The sequence below is a fragment of the Caretta caretta genome, chromosome 20, assembly GCF_965140235.1.
Source record: "Caretta caretta isolate rCarCar2 chromosome 20, rCarCar1.hap1, whole genome shotgun sequence".
NCBI lineage: Eukaryota > Metazoa > Chordata > Testudines > Cheloniidae > Caretta > Caretta caretta.
Window position 1 is genome coordinate 9,018,204 of NC_134225.1, and position 27,491 is coordinate 9,045,694.

At 48.0% G+C, this 27,491-nt stretch overlaps 1 protein-coding gene and 1 non-coding gene across 10 annotated transcripts in view; both read left to right on the forward strand.

Moving 5' to 3' along the window:
* Positions 1 to 25,181, forward strand: part of BRD4 (bromodomain containing 4) — a 251,052-nt gene extending 225,871 nt beyond the window's left edge. For 6 of the 9 annotated variants that reach the window (XM_048834229.2, XM_048834234.2, XM_048834237.2 and 3 more), the window contains one exon: positions 24,692 to 25,181. In XM_048834229.2, coding sequence (XP_048690186.2) covers positions 24,692 to 24,808 — 117 coding nt within the window. In that variant the 3' untranslated portion in view covers positions 24,809 to 25,181. Of the gene's footprint in view, positions 1 to 324; positions 1,745 to 24,691 lie in introns of those variants that run through there. The other 3 variants (XM_048834236.2, XM_075121633.1, XM_048834239.2) reach the window with 1 other exon arrangement.
* On the forward strand, positions 13,711 to 13,783 carry TRNAK-UUU (transfer RNA lysine (anticodon UUU)). Its single transcript has one exon. It is a non-coding gene; the product is annotated as a tRNA-Lys (tRNA).
* Positions 25,182 to 27,491: the final 2,310 nt, after the last annotated feature.

Here is a 27,491-nt window from a genome sequence, read left to right on the forward strand (position 1 = left end):
TGCAGTGTAATTTGATAGTCCTAGAGCACGCTGGGTTTATCAGCCGGGGGTTACAAGCAGGCCAGAGTGCTTTTGCTGGAATGCTGATGCCTTGGTGAACTGAGTGAAGACTCAACAGATTGGCAGATAACTGTGCCAGGAGACTTAAGTCCACTTTTATAGGGAAAAAGTACTAGATTATACCAGTAAAAAGTTTAGGTAGCCCAACAAAATCCCTGGCCCCTAATGCCACCCATTGAGTCAAGTGCAGCATCCCTGCAATGTGCTCTTGTGAGCATCAATCCTGCAGCCTTTGTAATTCTCCTATCTCCTCTTCCCCTTCAGATGGCAGCTACTATCGACATGAATTTCCAGAGCGATTTGTTGGCAATATTCGAAGAGAATCTTTTCTAATAGCGCCTGGTTTTCTTCTCCTGACTCTTTAATTTCCCGGCGAATCTTTGACTCTCCATAGTGTTAACGGCGGCTGGGAGGGGGAGCATTCCTGCAGCCCTTCTGCATGTATGACCATTGCAGATCTTTCAGTTGAGGCCTCAGAAGGATCAGCAGAGTCTGCCTTACAGTTTGACTTTTGCCCCCCCTCACACACTGAAGAAAGACCGACCAAGACAAGCCAACTATGTACTAGGTTTGATTGGACATGCAGCTGCTGGGAAGGGTGCCCTGATCACTCGACATTCTCTATGCCAAACGTATTCACAGTATATCCAGGACTTCATGTTCTTCACACCTTTTCTATCCATAAAGGTTCTAAGTTACAGAATGTCTATGAATAAACAGTGCTGTGTCATGACAGCAAGAGATGCTCTTCACTGAGAGGCTGCCTATGGGAGTATCCTGGCAACAATGGGAGACCTGGGGTCCAGATGGGAAAATACACAAGCTGTGTCTGGTCCTTTCATCACTGGCTTTGCCTTTAACTTAACTTCCCACAAGCCTTTAGCTGGGAGCCATTCTCTGTAAGTGTTCGCTTGTGAAAAAGGGAATAGTACAGTGGAGGTGTCAAGTGTAACTGGCCATTTGAGTGAGGTTTTTGTTTTAGCATTGTGTGGAGGTCCAGGAATTGGAGCTAGACTACCAACCAAAGTCAGTTTCTTTCAGTCTGTTTTTTTCCTCCAGGCAGTTTGGCACTGCTCGACTCTTGACTGGGTATTATTTGTCTTTGTTATAGAGTGGAGTGGGGAAACCAGTAACACCAGGGGAAGCTACCACCCTGTTACTAGTGTTTAACCGTGGCTGTATTGTATAGTGACTATAGTTGGCATATATTTGTTTGAAGATTTTGGTGAGCCACCAAACTCGGTGTAAAAACACTGCTTATATTTTGCTCAGTTCCAAACTTTTAGCCTATATTTTTAACTGTAAAACCAGAAAGTTGCATTTTGGGTTTTTTTAAATGTCATAAAATATGGTGTTAAAAAAAAAAAAAGTTTTTATACCTAAAAGGAGTGGCTGAGAGGAGGGCAGGTGGAGGAGGCAGTTTTGGAAAGGCTCCTTCCACCACCTATCAAATCTCACTCACCAGCAGTGGGCGCTTTCCCATGCGCCTTCAGTGTGTGTTCTTTTAATTTTATTCTGTGAACTGTTAAAACGTTATGTGCCATAAATACCCACTATACAGTACAATACTGGTGTGTCAGTATGGGGCGAGCGCTGGAGTAATTGATTGGTTTTACTTTAATACGGTGAATATGCATTTGGTCTGTACTGATCATGGAATAAACTCATCTCTTTTTTTTTAAAAGATGGTGTCGTACTGACATTTCTTTGAATCCTACTTGTGATGAAATTGTTTAAAGGGGTGAGGATTGTTGAGGAAAGCTTGTCCCTATCTCCTGACTGTGCTCTAGGGGAAAGGAAGGAGTTCTCATGCTCCTGTCCCCATCGTGGGGGGGAAGCTTGTCCCAGGTAGTCAACGTGCATCCTCCCTCCTAAGCGAGGGCCAGGAGAGCTGCCATGCTAAAGCAACATGATCCTGGACAAGGTGTAGTGAGGCTGGTCTTGTGTGAAGGCTTCATTCTGCTGTTGGCCCCCCTCTCTCACCCAGAGGGCGCATCAGGACACCCAGCACTGACACCCACAGCGTCTCAAACAGCCAGCGCAGTTCCTTCCCAGTTTCTGAGATTGTGATGCAGACGTAACTGACACTATGTAAAGCAAGCACAAGAGCCTGCCTAGTTCCAGAGGTGACGTTTGTCCCACTGAGCAAGAGCTGGGATTCTCCAAGCCTTGGCCAACCTATTCATTTTGAGAGCTGGTGGCTTCCATTGATACTTGCTTTATGAGGTTTGAATGTGGAGGGTGGGAGGAGGAGCATGGACGATGGGGTGGGAGGGCCTTCTCTTCACATTCCAGACCTAGTTCAGTGTGAGAACTGGGTGCAGCTATCTCTGGGAAGATCCAGTCAGGACAGGGGACAGATTAGACGGCACTAGTATGGATAAACTCCACTTTGCTGTTGTCTGTGACCAAGCAAGCGTTGAAATAGTAGCCTCAGGTTGTAGGGTTTGACTGTCTGCCATAAGATGACTTCAGTGTTTTCTAAGCTACTTTCTTGTCATCCATTAGAGCTCTCTGCTGCCAGTGGGGAGGGGAATAAGTTTAAAAGAAATCAGCCTGTTAAGTAAGTTTCTCTTAGCTAACATGATGGACCTAGTGATGTGTGAGCCAGCTGTGGCTGGGGTCGTGAGGAGGCTGCAAGAAAGTCTAGAAATCCATCCCATAAACCTGCCCAAATCCTTCCCCTACCCCCCACTCCATGTTAGTCAAACCTGACAGGCTCCTCCCGACTCTAGTCAGTGATCAAAACTTGTACTGACCAAGAGAATGGTGAGAACACTCAAGTCCCTCATCTCTGTAGCTCTTAATCTCTGGCCTCCCCACTGTGCTAGCCATGGTCACTGATAAGCCCAGAGAAGCAGAGTGCAGGATTTGTCTGGTGACGTCGTGAGGAATAGTTCTTGATTCTATCTAATCATCATAGGGAGCTTATTAACTGCATCAGATGAGGACCTCTTTGTGCTTGGGAATGTAGAGCCCCGCTTTTCTGTTGGCTATTTCAGGAAATCATCCCAGTGAACTGCCTAGCCCCTTGGTGTCGCTATTGGAAAAGTCCTGATTTCCTTTGGGAGAACCTGCACCAGGGAACTTCATTAGCAGCTGATCCTGCTGCTGTTGCAAAGAGAAACCCAAAAGAGCAGCATCCCTGCTCTCCTTGATTGGCAGAGCCCCAGGCCGGACCAGGGACTGGCTGCAGCTTAGCCTCAGAGCTCAGTGGGTTTGTTTAGATGAGATGTGTCAGTGTGGATCAACAAGTGGTGGCTGCCCTTAACCTTAAAATACAACTGCAATCTGAAAGGTCCCAGTATCCTGTGCTCATGCCAGTGACCTGGCGAAGATCAGTGTATGCTGGGACTTGTAGTATTCTTGTGAGCCAAGGCCCCCCACCCATGATAAAAATGGACACAACTGGCGTCATTGTATGCAAATTAGGAGCCACCCTTATGTTGCTGGCAAATGGTTGATAGGGCCTCAGGTTGGGCAAAGGGTGGGCAGGCTCTCCTGGCTTGGGCAGATTCTCTGTGCTGTGCCAAGCCAGAGGAATAGGATATGCTTGATTTTACTCTGATCCCCAAGAATTGGCAGGAGCAAAACTTCATGGCACTGTAGGGCATGGAATAGTTACGAAGAGAGGTAGGGAACGTGCCATTTCCATGTCCCGAGGGCTAGTAACAGTCACTTCTTAAAGTCCTTTCCCAGGGCTTCCGCTGCATCCTCTCCAGAACAAGCATGTGTTACAGTTTGTAAATTGCCTCTGGATTTCAATCTTTTTTCGGTTGTGCATTGTGTAAGATCGTAGTGGGGGAAATCTGAACCGTTGGCTTCTCCTCTAACCTCTTCCAACAACGTCTCTTGAGCCTCACGCAGAGCCATGGGGCGAGCTGCTTCCATCTCTCACCCTTCTTGGGCAGTATTCCTCTTTCCAAGCTCTCTCCTCTTCTTATGAAAGCACTTTGGGTGATCATCTCCTCCCTCCTTTAATTTTAAGCTCAGGGTTTCCGGGTATTTTTAAGTGCACATCCGCTGTAAGAGTGACCACACACACACTCATCGCAATTGTACATAAAATCCACCACATTGCAAACAAGAAAAACAAACCAATTGGAAGTGCTGGAACTTCTAAGAGAGCACCCTAGGTTGTAAAATAAAGAAAACAAATATTATATAATTTATATGTATGCAAAGAACAAATCCCCCTGTATCTAGTCACTAGTGATATTAGTCCTTTTTTTAATGTTCAACCCTTTTTTGCATTTGAAATTTGCCAAACCTTTATCATCAGTAGTTAATAATTCGGAGTAGCGGTAGCATATTTTAGACTGGTGAGTTCATCCAGTCTTTCTTTCCCTTTCTTGCTCGGCTCTGTATTGTTTGCAAATATCTGGAAACGTTTACAGGTTGCACCTACATACTCTGTAACTTTAAATATTTTTTTAAGCTGTACACTTCTTGTTCTCTTCTGTGCATCTTTTGTTTGTTTTTACACGTTGCCGAATGATGACCATAATGTGGTATCTTTAGCTGGAGAAATGGTTCCTTCAGTTTTTTTTCTGCCAAAGGTGGGTTTTTTTTTTGTTTGTTTGTTTTTTGCTATTCTCATGGGTTTTTTCCTGTTTTGCTATGTGTGTTTATAATTGGGTTGTAATTCAGATGATACACTATTTAATTTCCCCCACCCCATCCCCTTGTGTATGATTTAACAGTTATGGACATTAGAATGCATCTTCTTGCTATAGAAGTCTAGTCTAAATGATGTAATCCTGGTTATTTTCTCCTTCTCTTTAATCCTGTACAAAAGAATAAGAGAAATGTACAATCCCACTGTACTTTTTGCACGGAACGCTTGGCAAATAATTCTGTCAGTGAATTTGAGACTTGTATTAAACACTTTAGACATTTGTAGAAGGGAATTCATAGAGTTTTCACTTATATACTAAAGGTTTTTTTGTGCAGTTCTCATTGCAAAAATAAACATTTGTACTGAATATAAAGCTAAAACTACTTTGTCTGAAATTTTATCTCGTTTTCTGCATTGAGACTAGATTCCCCCAAGACTGCGATAGTGTTTGGGCCCCAGCTCCATAAAGGGCTTATTGCAGGATCGACAAAATCAGCTATTGTGGCTACATTGCAACAGTGCCACTGACCTCATTGATAAAACCCCAGAACTTAAAGCAAGCAATGGATAGTGCTGGCTATTCTAACCTGTTTGTTGCCACATGGTTATCAACAATGCACTGGCCAAGAGTCTTCACAGTGACGAATGCTTTTGGGGGCCCAAAAGGTGACCCCTTGAAGGAGCCTGGTTCCATGAAAGTGCCAGGTACCCCCTCTGAAAATGTCATTCCCGTAAGATGTCACAAACTGGCACCTGTTAGAGGGCTTATTCCTTCACCCACCTACTTCCCTGGTCCTTCTCGCGTGAAAAGAGAGCAACAATACCCGAAGTCCAAAGGTGCAAACAATTCGATGTTTATTGGGGTGAATTTCCAGCAAGCATGATTCCAGTTTCCTTCCTTAGTGTCCCCCTTCCCAGCTCTGACACCACAGAGCCTTACCTGTGGCCCTGTTCCCATTTCCCCACCTTAGCAAAACATGATTCCAATTTCCCCACCCCTATTCCCTGTTCCCATTCCCCGCCCTTACTTCCTGATTGACTGCAGACTATATAATGACAGGTTTCAGAGTAGCAGCCGTGTTAGTCTGTATCCGCAAAAAGAAAAGGAGGATTTGTGGCATTTTAGAGACTAACAAGTCTCTAAGATGACACAAGTACTCCTTTTTGCAGACTATATAGTAAAACTTGAGTTCTGCTTAGCTATACCTTAACCAATCATTTTCCTGAAATTTAACTAACCAATCCTAACATATTGTAACATGATTATTTAACCCATTATATCCCACCATCTTAATTGGTTTACACCCAGCAAAATTAATTATACAGCAGAGAGAAACAATCACAGAACCAGACAGGGATTATACAGACAGACAACAGGGAAATGGGGCCTACAGTGATAGAACAAACACAGAAATGAGGATTTCACATCCCAGCTAGTGATAAGTGAGTTCTTGCCAGACAGGATGCTATCAAACTAAGTTTCCTTTTACATCTTCTAGGCCCTTCCCTTTCTCTGGAGGCAATAGGCATTATCAGGACAGGATTGTATTTCTAACAGCCTAGTCGCACCTTATTTCAATGTGACTAGTTGGGAATGTGAGGAGGTGACCTGTCACTTCCCAGCTTATGGCTGCCTCTGCTGCTTAGCCTAAGAACAGATTTTGATTCTTTCTTTTATACCTCTATCACTAGCTAAGTGAAAAAAATTCACCTAAATTCTTAAGAGTACAGGCCTTTGCAGACAGGCCTGAATATCTATATCCTAACAGCACCCAAGATCTTAAGTCTGGATTGAATCATGACCATCCCCCTCACATGGGCAGTGCAAGCTTTCTGCCGTCCTGAAAGGCTCTATTCCTTATTCTAAATGCTTGTGTTTTGGAACTGGTGGGATATTGTATGCAACTACATTGTGGACCAAGGGTGCAATCCCTGTCTCTGCTGATGTCAATGGCAGCACCCCCCAAAGAGTCACACAGCTCCCTTCACTGTGAACATTGAGAAGGAAAATACCAAATGAGTGTCAGCCCCAAGACTAGAGCCCAGTTCTCATGGCTCCACATCTGATGCCACCCAGTGGGGCCACGTGACCTCCCGACCATGTTACTGACCACCTCTGGGCTTGATGTCTGAGAGCGTGGCTAAGACTGCTCCATTGCACTTGCACGGCATGCTGTTGCCTACAGATCTCAAAGCCTTTCACAAAGGTGGGTGAGAACTGTTAGTTCCATTGTATGGTGGCCTGAAGTCAGCGATTTGAAGTCCATTGTATGAGGCTCTCTTGGCTCAGACCTAGAGCTGCTGCCATCAAGAGCAGAGCTCTGTTCCCCACTCTGCCCTACATTTTCTATGTAACCTTTTCCAAGTCACTTACGCTGCCTGTCTCTCTGTTTGCCCCTCTGGAAAATGGGCCTGTGGACATTTCCCTGGGCCAAAGGGCGTTTGGTGGCGAACACAGCAGGAGAAGTTATTGCACAAGATCCTAGAGCATCCTTCCACTTTGAAACGGGGGGAGGGATAGCTCAGTGGTTTGAGCATTGGCCTGCTAAACCCACAGTTGTGAGTTCAATCCTTGAAAGGGCCATTTAGGGATCTGGGGCAAAAATTGGGGATTGGTCCTGCTTTGAGCAGGGGGTTGGACTAGATGACCTCCTGAGGTCCCTTCCAACCCTGATATTCTATGATTCTATGAAATGTCCCCATGGCAGCTTGCAGTGGGAATCATCCCCAGCACTGGGGGCAGGGGGCCTTCTGCATCAGCTTGATTGACGGAAAAGTGCATCTAAACCAGGGGTGGGCAAACTGTGGCCCAGGGGCCGCATCCAGCCCTTCAGACATTTTAATCTGGCCCTCAAGCTCCAGCCGGGGAGCGGGGTCTGGGGCTTGCCCTGCCCCAGTTGCGGAGCGGGGTCGAGGGCTTGCCCCGCTCTGTGCATGCTGGGGCTCCATGTGGCTCCTGGACACAGGGGCATGTCCCCCCTCTGCCTCCTACATGTAGGGGCAGGCAGGGGGCTCTGCACATTGCGCTTGCAGTTCCCATTGGCAGGCAACTGCAGCCAATGGGAACTGTAGGAGCAGTCCCTGTGGATGAGGCAGCGTGTAGAGTCACCTGGCCGTGGCTCCGCATAGGAGCTGGAGAGAGGACATGCCACTGCTTCTGGGAGCTGCTTGGGGTAAGCACCATCCGGAGCCTGCACCCCTGACCCCCTCTCACCCTCCGAACCCCTCGGTCCCAGCCCGGGGCACACTCCTGCACCCCAGCCCCACCACTGAAGCCGTCACCGCCTCTCGCACCCCAACCCCCAATTTCGTGAGCATTCATGGCCCACCATACAATTTCCATACCCAGATGTGGTCCTCGGGCCGAAAAGTTTGCCCACCCCTGATCTAAACAGACATTGCACTATTCCTGCCCTGAAAACTGCCCTCTGGTGTGTGCCAGCTACCACTCCCCCTGGGGTTCCAATGCCACCCAGGGATGAGACTCCTCAGGCCTGGGGTGGGGTGAGGGGGAGGGGCACAAACATCAGGAACATAACAGGCTTCATAGGCTTTAATCCCAGACAGCACTTCCCTGATGTGATCACCCTGTTTGGCCACCCATGACACAGATCTCTAAACATTTGACAGCTGGATTTTTAGTCTTCCATTTTATTTGACGTCATTTTGAGGGATCATGGGCCCTATTGCACAACTTTCACCACCGCTGAGTCCCCTTTGAATAACAGTCCAGCTCGGTGACTCCCTCCTTTGCCTTTGTCCAGCCAAAGGCCATGATCTGCAGAGCCCGGAATCTCGATCTGAAATTCCTTCTGCTTCCAAGCACTGAGCTGCGTGGCCCAGCTGAGTCCCTTCAGCTGCTGAGGGCCAGTGTAAATAGCACATAAATAGCTGCTGAGGGCCAACTTGGGCAATAGTTGGTATTTGCCATTGTTGAAAATCTTTATCCCTTCCCCATAAGGTTCAATGAGCCTACACCACAGGTAGGCAAACAACGGCCCGCTCTGGCCGAGACACTGGGTTGGGGGCTGCACCATGCTCGAGGCAAATGCCACTCAGAGCCTGCACCCCTGAGCCTCTCCCCATGCCCCAACCCCCTTCCCCAGCACTGATACTCCTCCTGCTCTTCAAACCCCTCGATCCCAGACCAGAGCACCCTCCTGCACCCCAAACCTCTCATCTGCATCCCCAGCCTGAACCTGCACCTATTCCTGCACCCCTGCCCCAGCCTTGACCCCCCTCCCGCCCGCCGAATCCCTTGGTCCCAGCCCAGAGCACCCTCCTGCAACCCAAACTCCTCAACCCCAGCCCCACCCCAGAGCCTGCACCCCCTCCCAACCCCAATTTTGTGAGCATTCATGGCCCACCATACAATTTCTATTCCCTGATGTGGCCCTCGGGCCAGAAAGTTTGCCCACCACTTGTCTACACTTTAACTGAAAGTACCTTTATTAGTCCAAAGGCTGGTCATCCCAATAGCACCTTAGATGATTATATGAATGAATTGTCCCCACCTAAATACGGTAAGGAGCCATCAGATACTTACAGCAGAGTCAGAAATAGAACCCATCACATCTTCCATGTCTTCCGTGGTCTTGGCTATCGACGGACCTTCTGAGCTGCTTTTCCTTACTTACCCCCTATGCCCTTTGCCCACGGGTTCAGCTGCACTTGGGCTGTGTCTGCCTGGAACTGCTTGCATATCACTCTCTTGTCTCAACTGTTTCTGTGCCGAGCAGTTACAGATAGCTCCTACTAGGTGTCTGGCTCTGGCAGGGAGGCCCTAACCTCCCAGAAAAGGTCTAATTTGCCTAACAGTTACAAAGTTCACAATAACCAATTTGCCTAACTTCACCTCCTGCCTCAGGCACGATTTTACTAGCAACCCCCACATCATTTCTCAAGGCCTTGATAGGGCCTTGTATTCCTTCAGCCATAAAGACCCAGCTCCCAGAGTCAGGGGATTATGGGTGAATCACAGATTTCATTTAAATATGAAAAGCAAGTTCTTCAAGTGATTACTCATGTCCAGTCTACATTAGGTATGTGCGTACCCTGTGCACCATTGCCAGAAACATTTCCATAGTGATATCAGTCAGGCCGGCTCTCGTGCCTTTTGGTGCCACGCGCTTCGCTTATGTGCCGTTATAAGGGGCACTGCCAGCCCTGCACCCTCGCAGTTCCTTCTTACCCCGTGACTGTCGCGGGAACAACACTTGCTTCAGCAAGGTGTTATTCAGTGGTTGCTCTTCAGCTTAGTTTATTAGTCTTTGTTTTAGTAGTAATGTAAACAGCATTAGTGTAGCTAGAGCCCCCTCTCTTAGCATAGAGGGGCTCCCTTTGCCCCTGGGGCTGGGTATGTTCCTGTCCTCCAGTTTCAAACCCTGCACCTCCTGCACCAAGTCTGTGCTGGTGAGCGACCCACACTCCAGCTGTCTGAAGTGTCTGGGAGAGGCTCACATATGAGAACGTTGTCAAATCTGTTGAGACTTTAAGCCTCTTACAAAGAAAGACAGGGAGGCTAGACTACGGGCTATCCTAATGGAAACCGCACTTAGACCGGCATCTGAGCCAAGCCAGTTCGACTTGGCACCGCGCTCCTCGGTTTCAGTGCGAAGTGCCCCTCCAGCACCACGTGTTTCTTGGCACTGTTCTCCCATTGAGGGGAGGGATAGCTCAGTGGTTTGAGCATTGGCCTGCTAAACCCAGGGTTGTGAGTTCAACCCTTGAGGGGGCCATTTAGGGATCTGGGGCAAAAATTGGGGATTGGCCCTGCTTTGAGCAGGGGGTTGGACTAGATGACCTCCTGAGGTCCCTTCCAACCCTGAGATTCTATGATCTCCAGTGACAAGAAAGAAACACAAGAAGCAATGGTCTGAGAGGGGTTGCTCCCTGGCCCCAGGAAAGGACAAACAAGGGGAGTGCAGCGGAGTGTCAACCATGTCAGGCCACTCCTCCACGTCCGGTGCCCTAGCGGCACCATCGACTCCACCCTGCCCACAGGGGCTGTTGAGTCTGGAGTGGGATCACCCATCAATGCCAGGGAGTCATTGTGACGCCAGCAGGATCGTGGTGCCTTCCACCCTGGAGGCCTTTGCAGTGGCCAGGGACCTACTGTCCCTCCCGGTACCACCAGTGGGACAATCATTGGCTCCCATGAGTGTGACGAGCAGAAGGGAGCATGGGGCTTCGAGCTCTTACCTGGCACCAGGGGCCTCAGTACTGACCACAGGCAAACCGGTTCTCCTATCATCGACAAGGTCTTCCCTGATCCAGCACCAATCCCCAGACCCTCATCACTGACCAGCAGAAGTAAGGGAGTACCTCAGGAAAGCTCTTCTTTGGAGTTGGTGATCGAGCCCTGCACCCAGCCTAAGAGCCGCTGCCATTACCCATCCTACATCCCTCTGGATCCTGGTGTAGGTCCACTCACTGGCATCTGGCCTGGAGGACAATGGCCAATGCAGGTCCAGTGGCCATTCTGGAACCTGTGGGGCTTCCCCCCCCCAGTACCAGGACCACCATCCAACCATTCCTATTTGCTTGTGTCCAAGAGCAGGGCCCCTCCACCTCACCATTCTGCACCTGACCCAGACTCTAGTACTGAGTCCATTACCAGCACACAAGATGTGGGCCTGGGGAACGTAATTGGGGTCAAAGAAGAGAAGGACCCCACTGGTTCAGGCCTCTTCCTCCTCCCCAGATGAAGCTGTCTTGGGACCAAGCTTCTTGGTTCCACAAGATGAATTTAGAACCCATCAGGAGCTTCTAAAAAGGGTGGCTGCTAACATGGGGCTGGAGGTGGAGGTACTCAAGGAGTTAGCACATAGCCTCGTTGACATTTTGGCCACAGCAGTCCCATCCAAGGTTGCCCGACTCATTAATGAGGCTGTTATGGGTCTGGTTAGGTCCCTATGGTGACACACCCCATCTTCTCTCCTTCCTACTTCAAAGACGGCAGAAAAGAGATACCACGTGTCAGCCAAGGGGTACGAATACTTGTACTCTGACCCTCCTCCTGGGTCCCTTTGGTCACAGTAGCCAATGAGAGGGACAGGCAAGGCCAGGCAGGCAGCAGAAGAACTTAAGGAGGCTAGACTTGTTCAGCAGAAAAATGTATTCACGGGCTGGGTTACAGCTTTGTATGTCATAGAATATCAGGGTTGAAAGGGACCTCATCTACTCCAACCCCCTGCTCAAAGGGGGACCAATCCCCAATTTTTGCCCCAGATCCCTAAATGGCCCCCTCAAGGATTGAACTCACAATCCTGGGTTTAGCTGGCTAATGCTCAAAACCACTGAGCTATCCCTCCTCTCCCAACCCCAACAAGCCCTGTGTGGGAGGTATGATTACAATATGTGGGACTCTATGGCCAAGTTTCAGGACTCACTGCCTCAGTAGTCCAGGCAAGAGTTTTCCATCTTGTTAGAGGAGGAGAAAACTGTAGCCAGAGCCTCACTCCAAGCAGCTCTGGACGCAGCTGACCCAGCAGCCAGAATGACGGCTTCCGCAGTGTTTGTGAGGCAATGCTCCTGGCTTCAACCCTCGGGGCTACCACTGGAGCGCCAACAGTCGATCCAGGACCTCCCATTCAAGGGTACCTCCCTCTTCTCAGAGCAAAATGGACACAGAGCTCCATGGTCTGAAGGACTCCAGGGCCACCCTCAGATCTCTGGGCCTCTACTCCCAGGCTACTTCAAGGAAGCATTTCAGGCCCCAGCAACCAGCCTGCTTCTCAACTCCACTACTGCATCAGATCCTGTTCGAGAAAAGGAGCAGGGGTTAGAAGCATAGACAACCACCCCAATCCACCTCAGCCGTGCTACCGAGGTCACACAGATATCCAGGAGGCCCCAAACAGAGCTTTTGAAGGTGTGCCTGAGGGCACTATTTATCCGTTCCTGCTTCGGATCCTGCTCCCCATTTTTGTTTTTGGACCAACTCTCCTACTTCAATCCGGCATGGTCCCTCATCACCTCGGATTGCTGGGTGCTGAGTATCATGGCAGACAGTTACACCCTTCAATTTGCTCCTACCCATCACTCTTAAGGGACCCATCTCATGAGCAACTTTTAGCTCAAGAGGTACAAGCCTTCCTACAGGTAGGAGCTGTGGAGGAGGTGCCCCAGAATTTGAGAGGGAAGGGGTTCTACTCCAGATATTTCCTAATCCTGAAGGCCAAAGGGCATCTTTGACCCATCCTGGACCTGTGTCACCTCAACAGTTATCTCAAGAAACTGAGGTTCTGCATGGTCTCCTTGGCCTCCATCTTTCCCTCCCTGGATCCAGGGGACCGGCCTCGACTTGAAAGATGCATATTTCCACGTTGTCATCTTCCGAGTCCACAGAAGGTTCCTCAGGTTTATCATAAACCAGACCCATTATCAGTTCACCATCCTCCCCTTTGGTCCGTCTGCAGCCCCTTGGATTTCTACGAAATGCATGGTGATGGTAGAGGCCTTTGTCTACCCGTACCTCAACGACTGGCTAATCAAGGGCCACTCAATGGCTCAAGTGAAGAACAGCATCAGCCTGGCCCAAGCCACCTTCTGAGCACTGGGCCTGTTGATAAACAAGCAAAAGTCAACATTCACTCCAGTCCAGAGAATAGAGTTTATTGGGGCAGTTCTAGACTTGACCCAGGCCAAAGCCTCCCTTCCAGAGGCTTGATTCTGGACAACATAGGATCTTGATATCCAAGGTCAAGCTCACCCCATCTTGACAGCCTGGTTCTGCCTCAAACTTTTGGAACACATGGTCACGTGCACTTACATAGTATGTCACTCAAGGCTGCACCTCAGACCCCTGCAGACTTGGTTGGCCTCGGTGTGCTAACCAAATCCACTTGGACTCAGTGCTTACAGTTCCTGCCCTGGTCTTCACCTCCCTTTACTGGTGGAAGGACCTGCAGTCAGTAACTGCAGGCATTCCCTTTGTTACCCCCGCAGCCTTCAGTGTCTTTAATTTTGGACGCATCTGATCTAGGTTGGGGAGCTCACGTCAGGACACAGGGCCTGTGGTCTCAAGAAGAGCCTGGCTAGCTCAGTTGATAGAGCATCAGACTTTTAATCTAAGGGTCCAGGGTTCAAGTCCCTGCTCAGGTGAGGAACTAGTCATCAAGATCTTAGATATAGTACTCTTTGATGTTACTATTACAGGGGAGGGATAGCTCAGTGGTTTGAGCATTGGCCTGCTAAACTCAGGGTTGTGAGTTCAATCCTTGAGGGGGCCATTTAGGGATCTGGGGAAACATTGGAGATTGGTCCTGCTTTGAGCAGGGGGTTGGAATAGATGACCTCCTGAGGTCCCTTCCAACCTTGATATTCTATGAAGAGCTGTCCCTACACCTAAACATCAGAGAACTCAGAGCGGTCCTGTCATAAATATAAAGGGAAGAGTAACCACCTTTCTGTATCCAGTGCTATAAAATCCCTCCTGGCCAGAGGCAAAACCCTGTAAAGGGTTAAGAAGCTAAGGTGACCTCGCTGGCACATGACCAATGAGAGGACAAGATACTTTCAAATCTGGGGGCGGGACGGAAACTAAGGGTTCATCTGTCTGTGTGATGCTTTTGCCGGGAACAGATCAGGAATGCAGCTTCAGAACTTCTGTTAAGTTAGTAAGTAATCTAGCTAGAAATGCATTAGATTTCCTTTTGTTTAATGGCTGGTAAAATAAGCTGTGCTGGAGGGAATGTATATTCCTGGTTTTGTGTCTTTTTGTAACTTAAGGTTTTGCCTCGAGGGGTTCTCTATGTTTTGAATCTGATTACCCTGTAAGGTATTTACCATCCTGATTTTACAGAGGTGATTCTTTTACCTTTTCTTTAATTAAAATTCTTCTTTTAAGAACCTGATTGATTTTTCATTGTTCTTAAGATCCAAGGGTTTGGGTCTGTGTTCACCTGTACAGATTGGTGAGGATTCTTATTAAGGCTTCCCCAGAAAAGGGGGTGTAGGGCTTGGGGGGGGGACATTTTGGGAGAAGACGTCTCCAAGTGGTCTCTTTCCCTGTTCTTTGTTTAAAACGCTTCGTGGTGGCAGCATACTGTTCAAGAACAAGGCAAAGTTTGTACCTTGGGAAAGTTTTTAACCTAAGTTGGTAAGAATAAGCTTAGGGGGTCTTTCATGCAGGTCCCTACATCCATACCCTAGAGTTCAGAGTGGGGAAGGAACCTTGACAGGTCCTCTTAGCTTGCCAAGTTTTCCTTCTCCAGATCATGGGCAAAGTAGTACGAGTGCTTACTGACAACACGGCAGCTATGTTCCACATCAGCAAGCAGGGAAGAGCACGCTTCTCCACCCTGTGCTAAGAGGCTATCTGTCTGTGGAACTTCTGCGTGAAACACTCCATCCAGCTTGAAGCTTCCCATCTTCCGGGAGCCTGGAACGCCCTGGCCGATCACCTCACTAGATCTTTCTCCTCTCACCACGAGTCGTCCCTTCACCCAGAGGTGACCATATGCAACTTCCAGAGGTTGGGGATTTCTCCACGTAGACCTGTTCACAACCAGGCAGAACAAGAAATGTCAACAGTTTTGCTCGCTGCGCAGACACAGCCAGGGCACCTTCTCAGACATCTTCCTGCTTCCACAGACAGGTTCCTATTCTGTGCGTTTCCTCCAGTTCCTCTGGTGCACAAGTTCCTTCTCAAAGTCAGGTGGGACAAGGTATGGGCTATTGTTATAGCTGCACCAACGCTGGGTTGACACACTACTCGACTTGACAGTAGCACCCTCGCTGCCACTCCCACCCCTCCCGGACCTGCTCTGACAAGATCACAGCTGCTTACTCCACCCATGTGGAAGCTCCATGGTTGAACCCGGAGGAACAGGCCTGTTCAGAGCAAGTCCACCAGGTTTTGCTAGGTAGTAGGAAGCCGTCTACTAGAGCTATTTACCTGGCCAAGTCGAAGCATTTCTCAGTATGGTCTTCCCAACAAGGCCTTTTGCTGACTCGGTCTTCCCTCCAGTCTGTGCTGGAATACCTGCTCCATCTGAAACAACAAGGTCTGGCCCTCACTTTCATCAAGGTACACTTAGCAGCGATCTCGGCCTTCCAACCTCCGGTGACCGGTGGGTCGGTCTTCTCACATGAGATGTCCATTTGCTTCCTTAAAGGGTTAAAAAGACTTTACCCTCAAATTTGTGAACGAGTTCCACCATGGGACCTAAACCTGATCCTGTCAAGGCTCTCAAGTCCTCCCTTTGAACTGCTAGCATTGAGTCCTCTGCTGTTCCTCTCCTGGAAGGTCACCTTCCTGGTGGCAAGTACCTCAGCCAGAAGGGTCTCAGAAATCAGGACCCTTATGTCAGAACCACCAAACATGGTGTTGAAGGACAAGGTACCCCACGCAGTGTTTCTTCTGAAGGTGGTCTCGCAGTTCCACAATAACCAGTCTATTTTCTCCCAGTTTTCTTCCTGAAACTGCACAGAAATTCAGAGGAGCAGTGTCTTTACTCGTTGGACATTAAATGTGTCCCAGCCTTCTACAGTCATTCTGTAAATTCATGCAACTTCTTGTGGCAATAGCAGATAGGATGAAAGGCCTACCGGTTTCAGCCCAGAGAATCTCATCTTGGATAACCTCCTGTATTCATGCATGCTACAAGCAGGCAGGCTTCCCACCTCCTGCTATCTTGATCACCAGTTTGACAAGAGCTCAGGCCTCATCAGTGGCATTTCTGGCACAGGTCCTGATCCAAGACATCTGCAGGGCTGCGACCTGGTCATCAGTGCGTACTTTCTCCTCCCACTACACCATCGCCCAACAGGCTTGAGATGATGCCAGATTCAGAAGAGCAGTGTTGCAGTCAGCATGTCCATGAACTTCGAGCCCACTTCCTTGGGTACTGCTTTGAGTCACCTAACGTGGACTGGACATGATCAAGCACTCTAGAAAAAAACGGTTACTAACCATTATGTAACTGTTGTTCTTCAAGATGTGTTGCTCATGTCCATTCCATGACTCACCCTCCTGCCCCTGTGTTGGAGTTAGCTGGCAACAAGGATGAGAGGGTGTGAGGCTGGCTGTGCCCCTTATACCAGCGTATAAGTGTATGGCACCAGGGGTTGCTAGAGCCAGCCCGACGGATATCACTGAGGGGGAAGTTTGTGGCGACGGTACCTGCAATGTGCACACACCTAATGTGGAATGAACATGAGAAACACATTTCGAAGAACAACAGTTATGGAAAGGCCAGTAACAGGTTTTTTCTGGCCCTTGTGGTTGCAGAGGGAATCTGGAAAATGCCCTCACTCCCCTGAAAGGCTCAGAAACCAGTCCTTGAAGAACAAGCTCCCATAGTGATTATGGTTAAAACCTCAGGATTTTGGGGGCCTAGTTCTTGATTTTTGAACCCCAGGGGTTAGTGGTGTCATGGTCATGGAGTGACACCATGACACCAGCCACTAGGTCCCATGCTGGCATTTACAAGAGCTGTCACCCTCCATGAGCACTCTATGCAACCACACCAAGTGTATATAGAGCTTGTGGGTGACCTACCCTCAATTCCTTCTCTACTGCCTCGGCTGGAGACGGAGCTGTAGCGTGTCCGTCTTGTGTGCATCTCTGCATGTTCTTGCAGTTAGTTTAGTGGTTCTAGTTAGCGCTAGTTGTCAGTACAGGACTGCTGCTCCTCTGCCTCGCACACCCCTAGGAAGCTATGTGGGGGAGCGAGGAATATCACAGATTGTGTTCCTAACAGCCCATTAGCATCTTATTTCAATGTGACTAGTTTGGAATGTGAGGAGGTGACCAGTCGCTTCCCAGCTTCCTCGCTCCTCCCAGGCTCCTCCCAGGCCCAAAACTGGACACAGTACTCCAGATGAGGCCTCACCAATGTCGAATAGAGGGGGACGATCACGTCCCTCGATCTGCTTGCTATGCCCCTACTTATACATCCCAAAATGCCATTGGCCTTCTTGGCAACAAGGGCACACTGCTGGCTCATATCCAGCTTCTCGTCCACTGTCACCTCTAGGTCCTTTTCCGCAGAACTGCTGCCTAGCCATTCGGTCCCTAGTCTGTAGCTGTGCATTGGGTTCTTCCATCCTAAGTGCAGGACCCTGCACTTATCCTTATTGAACCTCATCAGATTTCTTTTGGCCCAATCCTCCAATTTGTCTAGGTCCCTCTGTATCCTATCCCTACCCTCCAGCATATCTACCACTCCTCCCAGTTTACTATCATCCGCAAATTTGCTGAGAGTGCAATCCACACCATCCTCCAGATCGTTTATGAAGATATTGAACAAAACCGGCCCCAGGACCGACCCCTGGGGCACTCCACTTGACACCGGCTGCCAACTAGACATGGAGCCATTGATCACTACCCGTTGAGCCCGACAATCTAGCCAACTTTCTACCCACCTTATAGTGCATTCATCCAGCCCATACTTCTTTAACTTGCTGACAAGAATACTGTGGGAGACCGTGTCAAAAGCTTTGCTAAAGTCAAGATACAATACATCCACTGCTTTCCCTTCATCCACAGAACCAGTAATCTCATCATAGAAGGCGATTAGATTAGTCAGGCATGACCTTCCGTTGGTGAATCCATGCTGACTGTTCCTGATCACTTTCCTCTCATGTAAGTGCTTCAGGATTGATTCTTTGAGGACCTGCTCCATGATTTTTCCGGGGACTGAAGTGAGGCTGACTGGCCTGTAGTTCCCAGGATCCTCCTTCTTCCCTTTTTTAAAGATTGGCACTACATTAGCCTTTTTCCAGTCATCCGGGACTTCCCCCCATTCGCCACGAGTTTTCAAAGATAATGGCCAATGGCTCTGCAATCACAGCCGCCAGTTCCTTTAGCACTCTCGGATGCAACTCATCCGGCCCCATGGACTTGTGCACGTCCAGTTTTTCTAAATAGTCCCTAACCACCTCTTTCTCCACAGAGAGCTGGCCATCTATTCCCCATGTTGTGATGCCCAGCACAGCAGTCTGGGAGCTGACCTTGTTCGTGAAGACAGAGGCAAAAAAAGCATTGAGTACATTAGCTTTTTCCACATCCTCCGTCACTAGGTTGCCTCCCTCATTCATTAAGGGGCCCACACTTTCTTTCGCTTTCTTCTTGTTGCCAACATACCTGAAGAAACCCTTCATATTCTCCTAATCCCGCTAGGAGACCATCTAAAAGTCTTTGGAAGGTGGCGGGTGCATTCCGCAGCCTGAAAGGGAGCACATTAAATTCATACAGCCTGACGTGTGGTGAAGGCTGACCTTTCCTTGGCGGATTGATCTAGCAGTACCTGCCAGTACCCCTTGGTTAAGTCCAAGGTAGAGATGAACTGGGCCCGTCCCAGTTTCTCTAATAGTTCATCTGTGCGTGGCATTGGATAGTTGTCGGGGCGAGTTACAGCATTTAGTTTATGGTAGTCCACGCAAAAACATATCTCCCCAACTGGTTTGGGAACTAGAACCACTGGAGATGCCCGTGCACTGCCTGAGGGGCGGATGACACCCATCTGTAGCATATCCTGGATCTCCCGTTCTATAGCAGTTTTAGCTTGAGGGAGACACCCGGTAAGGTTGGACTTTAATTGGGTGAGCATTACCTGTGTCAATGGAGTGGTATGCCCATTCAGTCAGTCCTGGGGTGGCTGAGAACGTCGGCGCATAGCTAGAGCACAGCTCCTTGATCTGCTGTCGCTGCATACGCCCAAAGATCATGGAGAGGTTCACCTCTTCCACGCCACCATCACTTTTCCCTTCGTAGTAGACACCTTCAGGACACTCAGCATCATCTTCTCCCTAGGCTGTAAAGTGACAACCCTTTAATTCTCTGGAATAAAAGGGCTTTAGAGAATTAATATGGTACACCATTGCTGCTTTATCAACTGTAATGGCCTCTTAACCTCGCGGCCATATACAAGTTCAAATGGTGAAAACCCTAAACTGGGATGTGATACAGCTCTGTAGGCAAAGAGCAACTGCTGCAACACTCAGTCTCAAACACTGGAGTGCTCATTTACAAATTTATGTATCATGGCGCCCAAAGTTCCATTAAACTTCTCCATCAGGCCATTTGTTTGATGATGGTAAGGGGTGGCAACCAAGTGATTCACCCCATGAGCTTCCCAAAGGGTTTCCATAGGTCCTGCCAGGAAATTAGTTCCTGCATCTGTGAGGATGTCGGAGGGCCAACCTACCCTGGCAAAAATGTCTGTTAGTGCCTGGCACACACTTTTAGCCCTAGTGTTGCTTAGAGCTACTGCTTCCGGCCATCGGGTGGCAAAATCCATGAAAGTCAGTATGTACTGCTTTCCTCTGGGTGTCTTTTTTGGAAAAGGACCCAGAATATCCACAGCTACTCACTGAAATGGAACCTCAATGATGGGGAGTGGCTGGAGAGGGGCTTTGACCTGGTCTTGGGGTTTTCCCACTCTTTGGCATACTTCACAAGACCGGACATAGGTAGAAACGTCCTTGCCCATTCTCTCCCTGTGGAACGACTTTCCCAAACGGTCTTTGGTTCTGTTCACCCCCGCATGGCCACTAGGATGATCGTGGCCTAAGCTTAATAGCTTGACCTGGTACTTAGTTGGAACTACCAACTGTCTCTGAGGATGCCAGTCTTCCTGGTGTCCACCAGAAAGAGTTTCCTTGTATAAAAGTCCTCTTTCTACAACAAACCGGGATTGATTAGAAGAGCTGAGAGGTTGCTCCGTGCCGCCGTCCAAGCTCTCTGGAGACTTTCATCTGCTTCCTGTTCGGCCTGGAACTGTTCCCTTGATGCTGGAGACATCAGTTCCTCACTGGATTGTGGACTTGGGCTTGGTCCCTCTGGAAGCGATGCAGGGGATGGGGCTGTTTCCGTTGACTGTGAACCGCTCTCCGCTGGTGCACTATGTTGGGGTTCAGGCTCTGGCTGAGCCTCTTGTGTAGGGTCATCTGCTGCTGCTGCCAGTGCAGGGTTGGTGGGGCCCTCTGGTGTTGGGGCTGCAAGTACTGGATTCAATGCTGGTACTGGGTCTGGTGCTCATTGTTCCACCGGTTCCAGTTCTGGGACTGGCTCTGTCTGGGTCTCTGTGACTGGATCCACTACTGCTATTGCAGACGTTGGCCTGGGGTCCGGGTCCATCACCTCTGACAGGGTCCTGATAGAAGTTTCCGGAATAGAGCTAAGAGTGACAGCTTGCTTAGCCTGGCTGTGAGTGACCATTCCCAACCTCTTGGCCTGCTTCACATGATTGGCCAAGTCTTCTCCCAACAGCATGGGGATGAGATAATCATCATAGACTGCAAAAGTCCACATTCCTGACCAGCCCTTGTACTGGACCGGCAACTTGGCTGTAGGCAAGTCAAAAGAGTTTGACTTGAAGGGTTGAATCATCACTTAGACCTCTGGGTCGATTAAATTGGGGTCCACTAAGGAAGCAGCAAGTTTCCCTCTGCTCTGAGTGTATCTGGGAGGCATCTGGGCCTGAGGACGTCTGGTGTGATTCCGGTGCAATGAACTGTAATTGGTTGGGGTTCTTGGGGCAGTTGGCCTTTACATGTCCCGGCTTATTACATTTAAAACATCATCCAGCTGACGGGTCACTGGGGCGAGGTGGGTTGCTGGAGAACGGTGTGGCGGGATGATAAGGTGTCTGGAGTGTTCCTTGGGGTGTAGTTGGGGCCTTGGGCTGCCCCCAGTAGTAGGGTGTGGTCTGAGGTTGTGCCTTTTGGTATCCGCTCCAACTGCGACCAAGGTTGTTCCTCTCTCCTCCCTCCATCCATTTTATTCCGGTTTGCTCCGGCTCTCTGGCAGTCTGGGACTGCTCGTACTGATTAGCATAAGAAGCAAGACTTCCTGCTGAGTCCATTTTCTTATCCCATAAACACTGTTTTATATCATCCTTGGACATATTCAGGAATTGCTCCTGTATCATCAAATTCCGTATTCCTCCAAAGTTAGTTACATCCCATCCGTTGAGCCATTTCTCAAACAGATCTGTCATCTGGTTTACATAAACCACATTACTTAGTCCAGGTCCTCTCTTAAGGGCTCTAAATTTTACTCTGTAAGTTTCAGGTGTAACTTGAAATTGTTTTAAAACCAAATCCTTGAATTTATTATAGTCAGAAGCCTCCTCAATAGGCATCTTATTGAATATGTCCAGAGCTCTTCCAGTCAATTTTGCGACCAATGTGGTCATCTTCTGAGCTTCAGGAATTTGATGGAGTGTGCACAGTCTCTCAAAGGTGAGAAAATATTCAGCAATATCACTGGATTCATCGTACTGTGGACATAATCACTTCCATTTGTGGATTGTTGGGGAAGGATTGTTTGGGTTATTCGGTATATTCTGCTGAGCCTTTGCCTTCTCCATCTCCAGTGCATTCTTCCTCTCTTTGTCCTCCTCCTCCTCAGCATGCTTCCTCTCTTTGTCCTTCTCCTTTTCTTTTTCCTTTGCCTCCTGTGGGCAGCCTCCATTTCTTTTTCTTTTGCCTCCATTTCCATCTGTCTGAGTTCTACCCATCTTTCATGTTCCTTTTGTCTTTCCTCAGCCTCAAATCTGGCTAATTCCAGCTTCTGTTGAACATTGCATTCTGCCATCTTAACCTCTCTGTTTTTAACTAACTTTACACCCGAGAGTTAGAAAGAAAACGAAAAAAAAAAATCTGGCTTGTAAAATTTTGCTGTGTTGTAACCTGATACCTTTTGTCTCTCTCTGATAGCTGTTCTCAGCCTACAAAAAAATCCTTTTGTTATGCCTACTGCTCTTTCCCCCAGGCAGAGACACAGAATCAACAGCTGCAATCACCTTTTACAAAACCTTTTAAAATCCTTCTGTGTTTCTGGTTCAAAATGATCCCACCGCTCTGCCACTATGTCAAGGTTCCTTCGTAGAATCATAGAATATCAGGGTTGGAAGGGACCTCAGGAGATCATCTAGTCCAACCCCCTGCTCAAAACAGGACCAATCCCCAACTAAATCATCCCAGCCAGGGCTTTGTCAAGCCTGACCTTAAAAACTTCAAAGGAAGGAGATTCCACCACCTCCCTAGGTAACGCATTCCAATGTTTCACCACCCACCTAGTGAAAAAGTTTTTCCTAATATCCAACCTAAACCTCCCACACTGCAACTTGAGACCATTACTCCTCGTTCTGTCATCTGCTACCACTGAGAACAGTCTAGATCCATCCTCTTTGGAACCCCCTTTCAGGTAGCTATCAAATCCCCCCTCATTCTTCTCTTCCACAGACTAAACAATCCCAGTTCCCTCAGCCTCTCCTCATAAGTCATGTGTTCCACTCCCCTAATCATTTTTGTTGCTCTCCGCTGGACGTTTTCCAATTTTTTCACATCCTTCTTGTAGTGTGAGGCCCAAAACTGGACACAGTACTCCAGATGAGGCCTCACCAATGTCGAATAGAGGGGAACGATCACGTCCCTCAATCTGCTGGCAATGCCCCTACTTATACATCCCAAAATGCCATTGGCCTTCTTGGCAAAAAGGGCATACTGTTGACTCATATCCAGCTTCTCGTCCACTATAACCTCTAGGTCCTTTTCTGCAGAACTGCTGCCTAGCCATTCGGTCCCTAGTCTGTAGTGGTGCATGGGATTCTTCCATCCTAAGTGCAGGACTCTGCATTTCTCCTTGTTGAACCTCATCAGATTTCTTCCTCACTCTGAACTCTCGGGTACAGATGTGGGGACCTGCATGAAAGACCCTCTAAGCTTATTCTTACCAGCTTAGGTTAAAAACTTTCCCAAGGTACAAACTTTGCCTTGTCCTTGAACAGTATGCTGCCACCACCAAGCGTTTTAAACAAAGAACAGGGAAAGAGACCACTTGGAGACGTCTTCCCCCAAAATATCCCCCCAAGCCCTACACCCACTTTCTGGGGAAGGCTTGATAAGAATCCTCACCAATTGGTTCAGGTGAACACAGACCCAAACCCTTGGATCTTAAGAACAATGAAAAATCAATCAGGTTTAAAAAGAAGAATTTTAATTAAAGAAAAGGTAAAAGAATCACCTCTGTAAAATCAGGATGGTAAATACCTTACAGGGTAATCAGATTCAAAACATAGAGAATCCCTCTCGGCAAAACCTTAAGTTACAAAAAGACACAAAACCAGGAACATACATTCCCTCCAGCACAGCTTATTTTACCAGCCATTAAACAAAAGAAAATCTAACGCATTTTCTAGCTAGATTACTGACTAATTTAACAGAGTTGGAAGGCTTGCATTTCTGATCTGTTCCTGGCAAAAGCATCACACAGACAGACAAAACCCTTTGTCCCCCCCTCCCCCCTCCAGCTTTGAAAGTATCTTGTCCCCTCATTGGTCATTTTGGGTCAGGTGCCAGCAAGGTTACCTTAGCTTCTTAACCCTTTACAGGTGAAAGGGTTTTGCGTCTGGCCAGGAGGGATTTTATAACACTGTATACAGAAAGGTGGTTACCTTTCCCTTTATATTTAAGACCGTCTCTGAGCTGCTAATAGCTTTGGATCCAAAAGCAAGTGAGAAAGCCTCTGTGTGAATGCAAATTACCTAGCTGATTGGGGAAGAAGAGAACTGCGCATAAATGGCAGCACAGAGGAGCTGCAAATAATAAATACATCTGGTCAGCAAACAAGCTACTAGAAGACTCAGATTGTGGCCCTTCAGGAAAGGGAGGTGTAAAAACAAGTCTAGCCTGAAAATAAGGGGGACAGGCTAACCCTAAGGGGTGTGTGTGTGTGTATACAGTGCTGAAATCTAAAGCTGTCTCCCTCAGCTATTACCGGAGAATAAACTTAAAGCTTGGTACAGCAGAGAAACTATTGCAAACCTGGTCTGTTGTACAAGAGGGGAAACTGAGGTCCACCACCTCATAAATTTCATAAATGACCAGTGAGTGGGGTAATTCACTAGTCTGACTATAGAATAAAATAAGGACAGCCTGGAGGTAATTCTTCTGTTTTTCCTGCAATTAGCAAGGAAATTTGTAAAAGTAAGTGGTGGTATTATTAAGCAATAATCTGTCCCCACCAGGGGGATGAAAATTGTTTCTTTTGTTTTTCAGACACTCTACAAGCAAGCTGGTGCCAGCGGAAGAATAACCCAGGATACCATGAATCTATGTTTTGTATTGTTTGTCTATGGTGTTTGTCTTGTTGCTAGCATTGTTGTGTTTCAGTGAACAAAAAACCTCATGATGTGGGTGGGGATGGCTTCAAAAGGCTAACCTGGGGGGAAAGATTTGTATGGGAATGCAAAAGGCTCAACTAGGAGGCCAGCACCTGTGTAATAGCAACCATGGTATCTGGAAATGGAACGGCAACTAAGGTGGGCCCCACAAGCCCTATGGGAATAATGAGAAGGGGGGGAGCTCGCTGGGAATCAATGGAGGGGTGTGTGAAATCGTGTAAATCCAGAGAAGATGTTTGGATGTGGTCCTCTCCTATGACTATGGAGGAGCAGGATCAATGGCCTATGTCAAGGGGTGGACAATTGGGTGTAAGTGAGCTGTAGGTCACAAAAGCTTATGCTGAAATAAATTTGTTAGTCTCTAAGGTGCCACAAGTACTCCTTTTCTTTTTGTGTATAAGGTGTTTTGCTGGAAATCTACATATTACTAGAAGGCACAATTACACCATCCCATAACCAAACTACACACATCTACATGCTGCTATCTGGACTTTGGTGCACAAATGGATCTGTAAATAGTATTGCTGTGAATAATCAAACCAGGGCATATGGCCTGATTCCATACCAAGTGGTTACGTTGGTTAGAACAATAACCCATTTCTCTGTGGACATTGAATGGACTTATAATATGGACAAAAGCATGCAAAACCTGCAGGGGCAGCTTGTTGCAACTGCCAGCAAGTGGACACGTTAAGATCTTGACCCTGTCAAAGGAGGAGAGGCAGTGTTTGGTGGTGGCTCGAAAGTTGAACCATACTGCAGTGGTCAAAACTCGGTGTTGCTGTGGATTATCATAGCAGCTGATGTATTAACTGTACTTGTGTTACGTTGCATATGGAGATAACCTATAAGTAATATAGTAAGCCCTCCCGCACAGCGTACTAGCCAACCTGTACCCAACCTTCTCGGGCCCACTATAATGGGAAGTCTGGAACACCAATTGGAATAGGTGTGGTATGCCCGTACGAGAGAAGGTATAAAAGAAAGAATCAAAATCACTGCCTGTATAGGGCCTTTTCTCACTGTGACAATCTGAGGCCCTGTTCTTAGGCTAAGGCCTTTGGCTAAGCAGCAGAGGCAGCCATAAGCTGGGAAGCTACTGGTCACCTCCTCACATTCCAAACTAGTCACATTGAAATAAGGTGCTAATGGGCATTATCAGGACAGGATTCCTATCACCTCCAGAGAAAGGGAAGAGCCTAGAAGTTGTAAAAGGAAACTTAGTTTGATAGCAGCCTGTCTGGCAAGAACTCACTTATCACTAGCTGGGATGTGAAATCCTCATTTCTGTGTTTGTTCTGTCGCTGTAGGCCCCATTTCCCTGTTGTCTGTCTGTATAATCTCTGTCTGCTTCTGTGATTGTTTCTGTCTGCTGTATAATTAATTTTGGTGGGTGTAAACCAATTAAGGTGGTGGGATATAATTGGTTACATAATCATGTTACAATATGTTAGGATCGGTTAGTTAAATTTCAGGAAAATGGTTGGTTAAGGTATAGCAAAGCAGAACTCAAGTTTTACTATATAGTCTGCAGTCAATCAGGAAGTGTGTGTGTGTGGGGGGTGGAATGGGAATGGAATGGGGGTGGGGAAATTGGAATCATGTTTTGCTAAAGGGGGGGGAATGGGAACAAGGACACAGGCAAGGCTCTGAGGTGTCAGAGCTGGGAAGGGGGACACTAAGGAAGGAAACTGGAAGCATGCTTGCTGGAAGTTCACCCCAATAAACATCAAATTGTTTGCACCTTCGGACTTCGGGTATTGTTGCTCTCTATTCATGTGAGAAGGACCAGGGAAGTAAGCGGGTGAAGAAATAAGCCCCCTAACAGAGGAGACCTTTGAAGAACAGGAGGCTAGGGAGGACAAGAGAGGCTACCCCTCAAACCCCTGTTTTGTTTTGATCTCCAGAGAAGGTAGTCCTGCCTCCTCCACCTGATTTTTGCCAATTCCAGGACCTTGTGGAGAGGGTGGCAGACACCCTCCAGAGATACTTCATGAGGCAGTTAAGACTCAAACACAAGCTCCTGAGCATTCTGCAGTGGGCAGCACCCACTTGGGTTGCATTACCCATTAATTTAAGTGTTCTTGGATCCAGCAAAGACTGTGTGGCAAATTCTGCCACCATCCTGTCACGTTGCAAACAGGCAGATAAGAAATATGTTCTGCCCCCCAGGGACTCAGAATTTGTCCTGTCCCCCCAACACCTTCCCTGGTGGTGGATGTTGTAAATGTGTGGGATAAACAGCATTACTCCAGGTCTACCCCTTACCATAAGGACCAGAAGTTAGACCTTTATGACCAACTTGTAAGGCCAAGTCTGACTTCACAAGAATTACAAGTTTGCAACCTTTACTGAACATCTTCCACGGGAGCTTAGAGAAGGCTTCCAGGCCATCGTAAAGGAGGTCAATTCTTAGACAGAACACACGTTCCAAACCACACCCTGCCCAAACAGGTCTGTCCGAAACAATAGAATGTGTGCTCTGCTTCATTTGCATTTAAGCAGCAAACAGAGTCCTCAGGCACAAAGGAAGTTCCAACAGGTGGGGAAACCAGTAGGAGACGTCCTCCCCCCCCCGGAGACCTTTTGACTCCTGAATCACAGGTGAAAACGTTTTCTAAAATGGGCCTGAAACTATAAGAATGTAAGTCAGACACCCCAAGGCACCCCTCCTC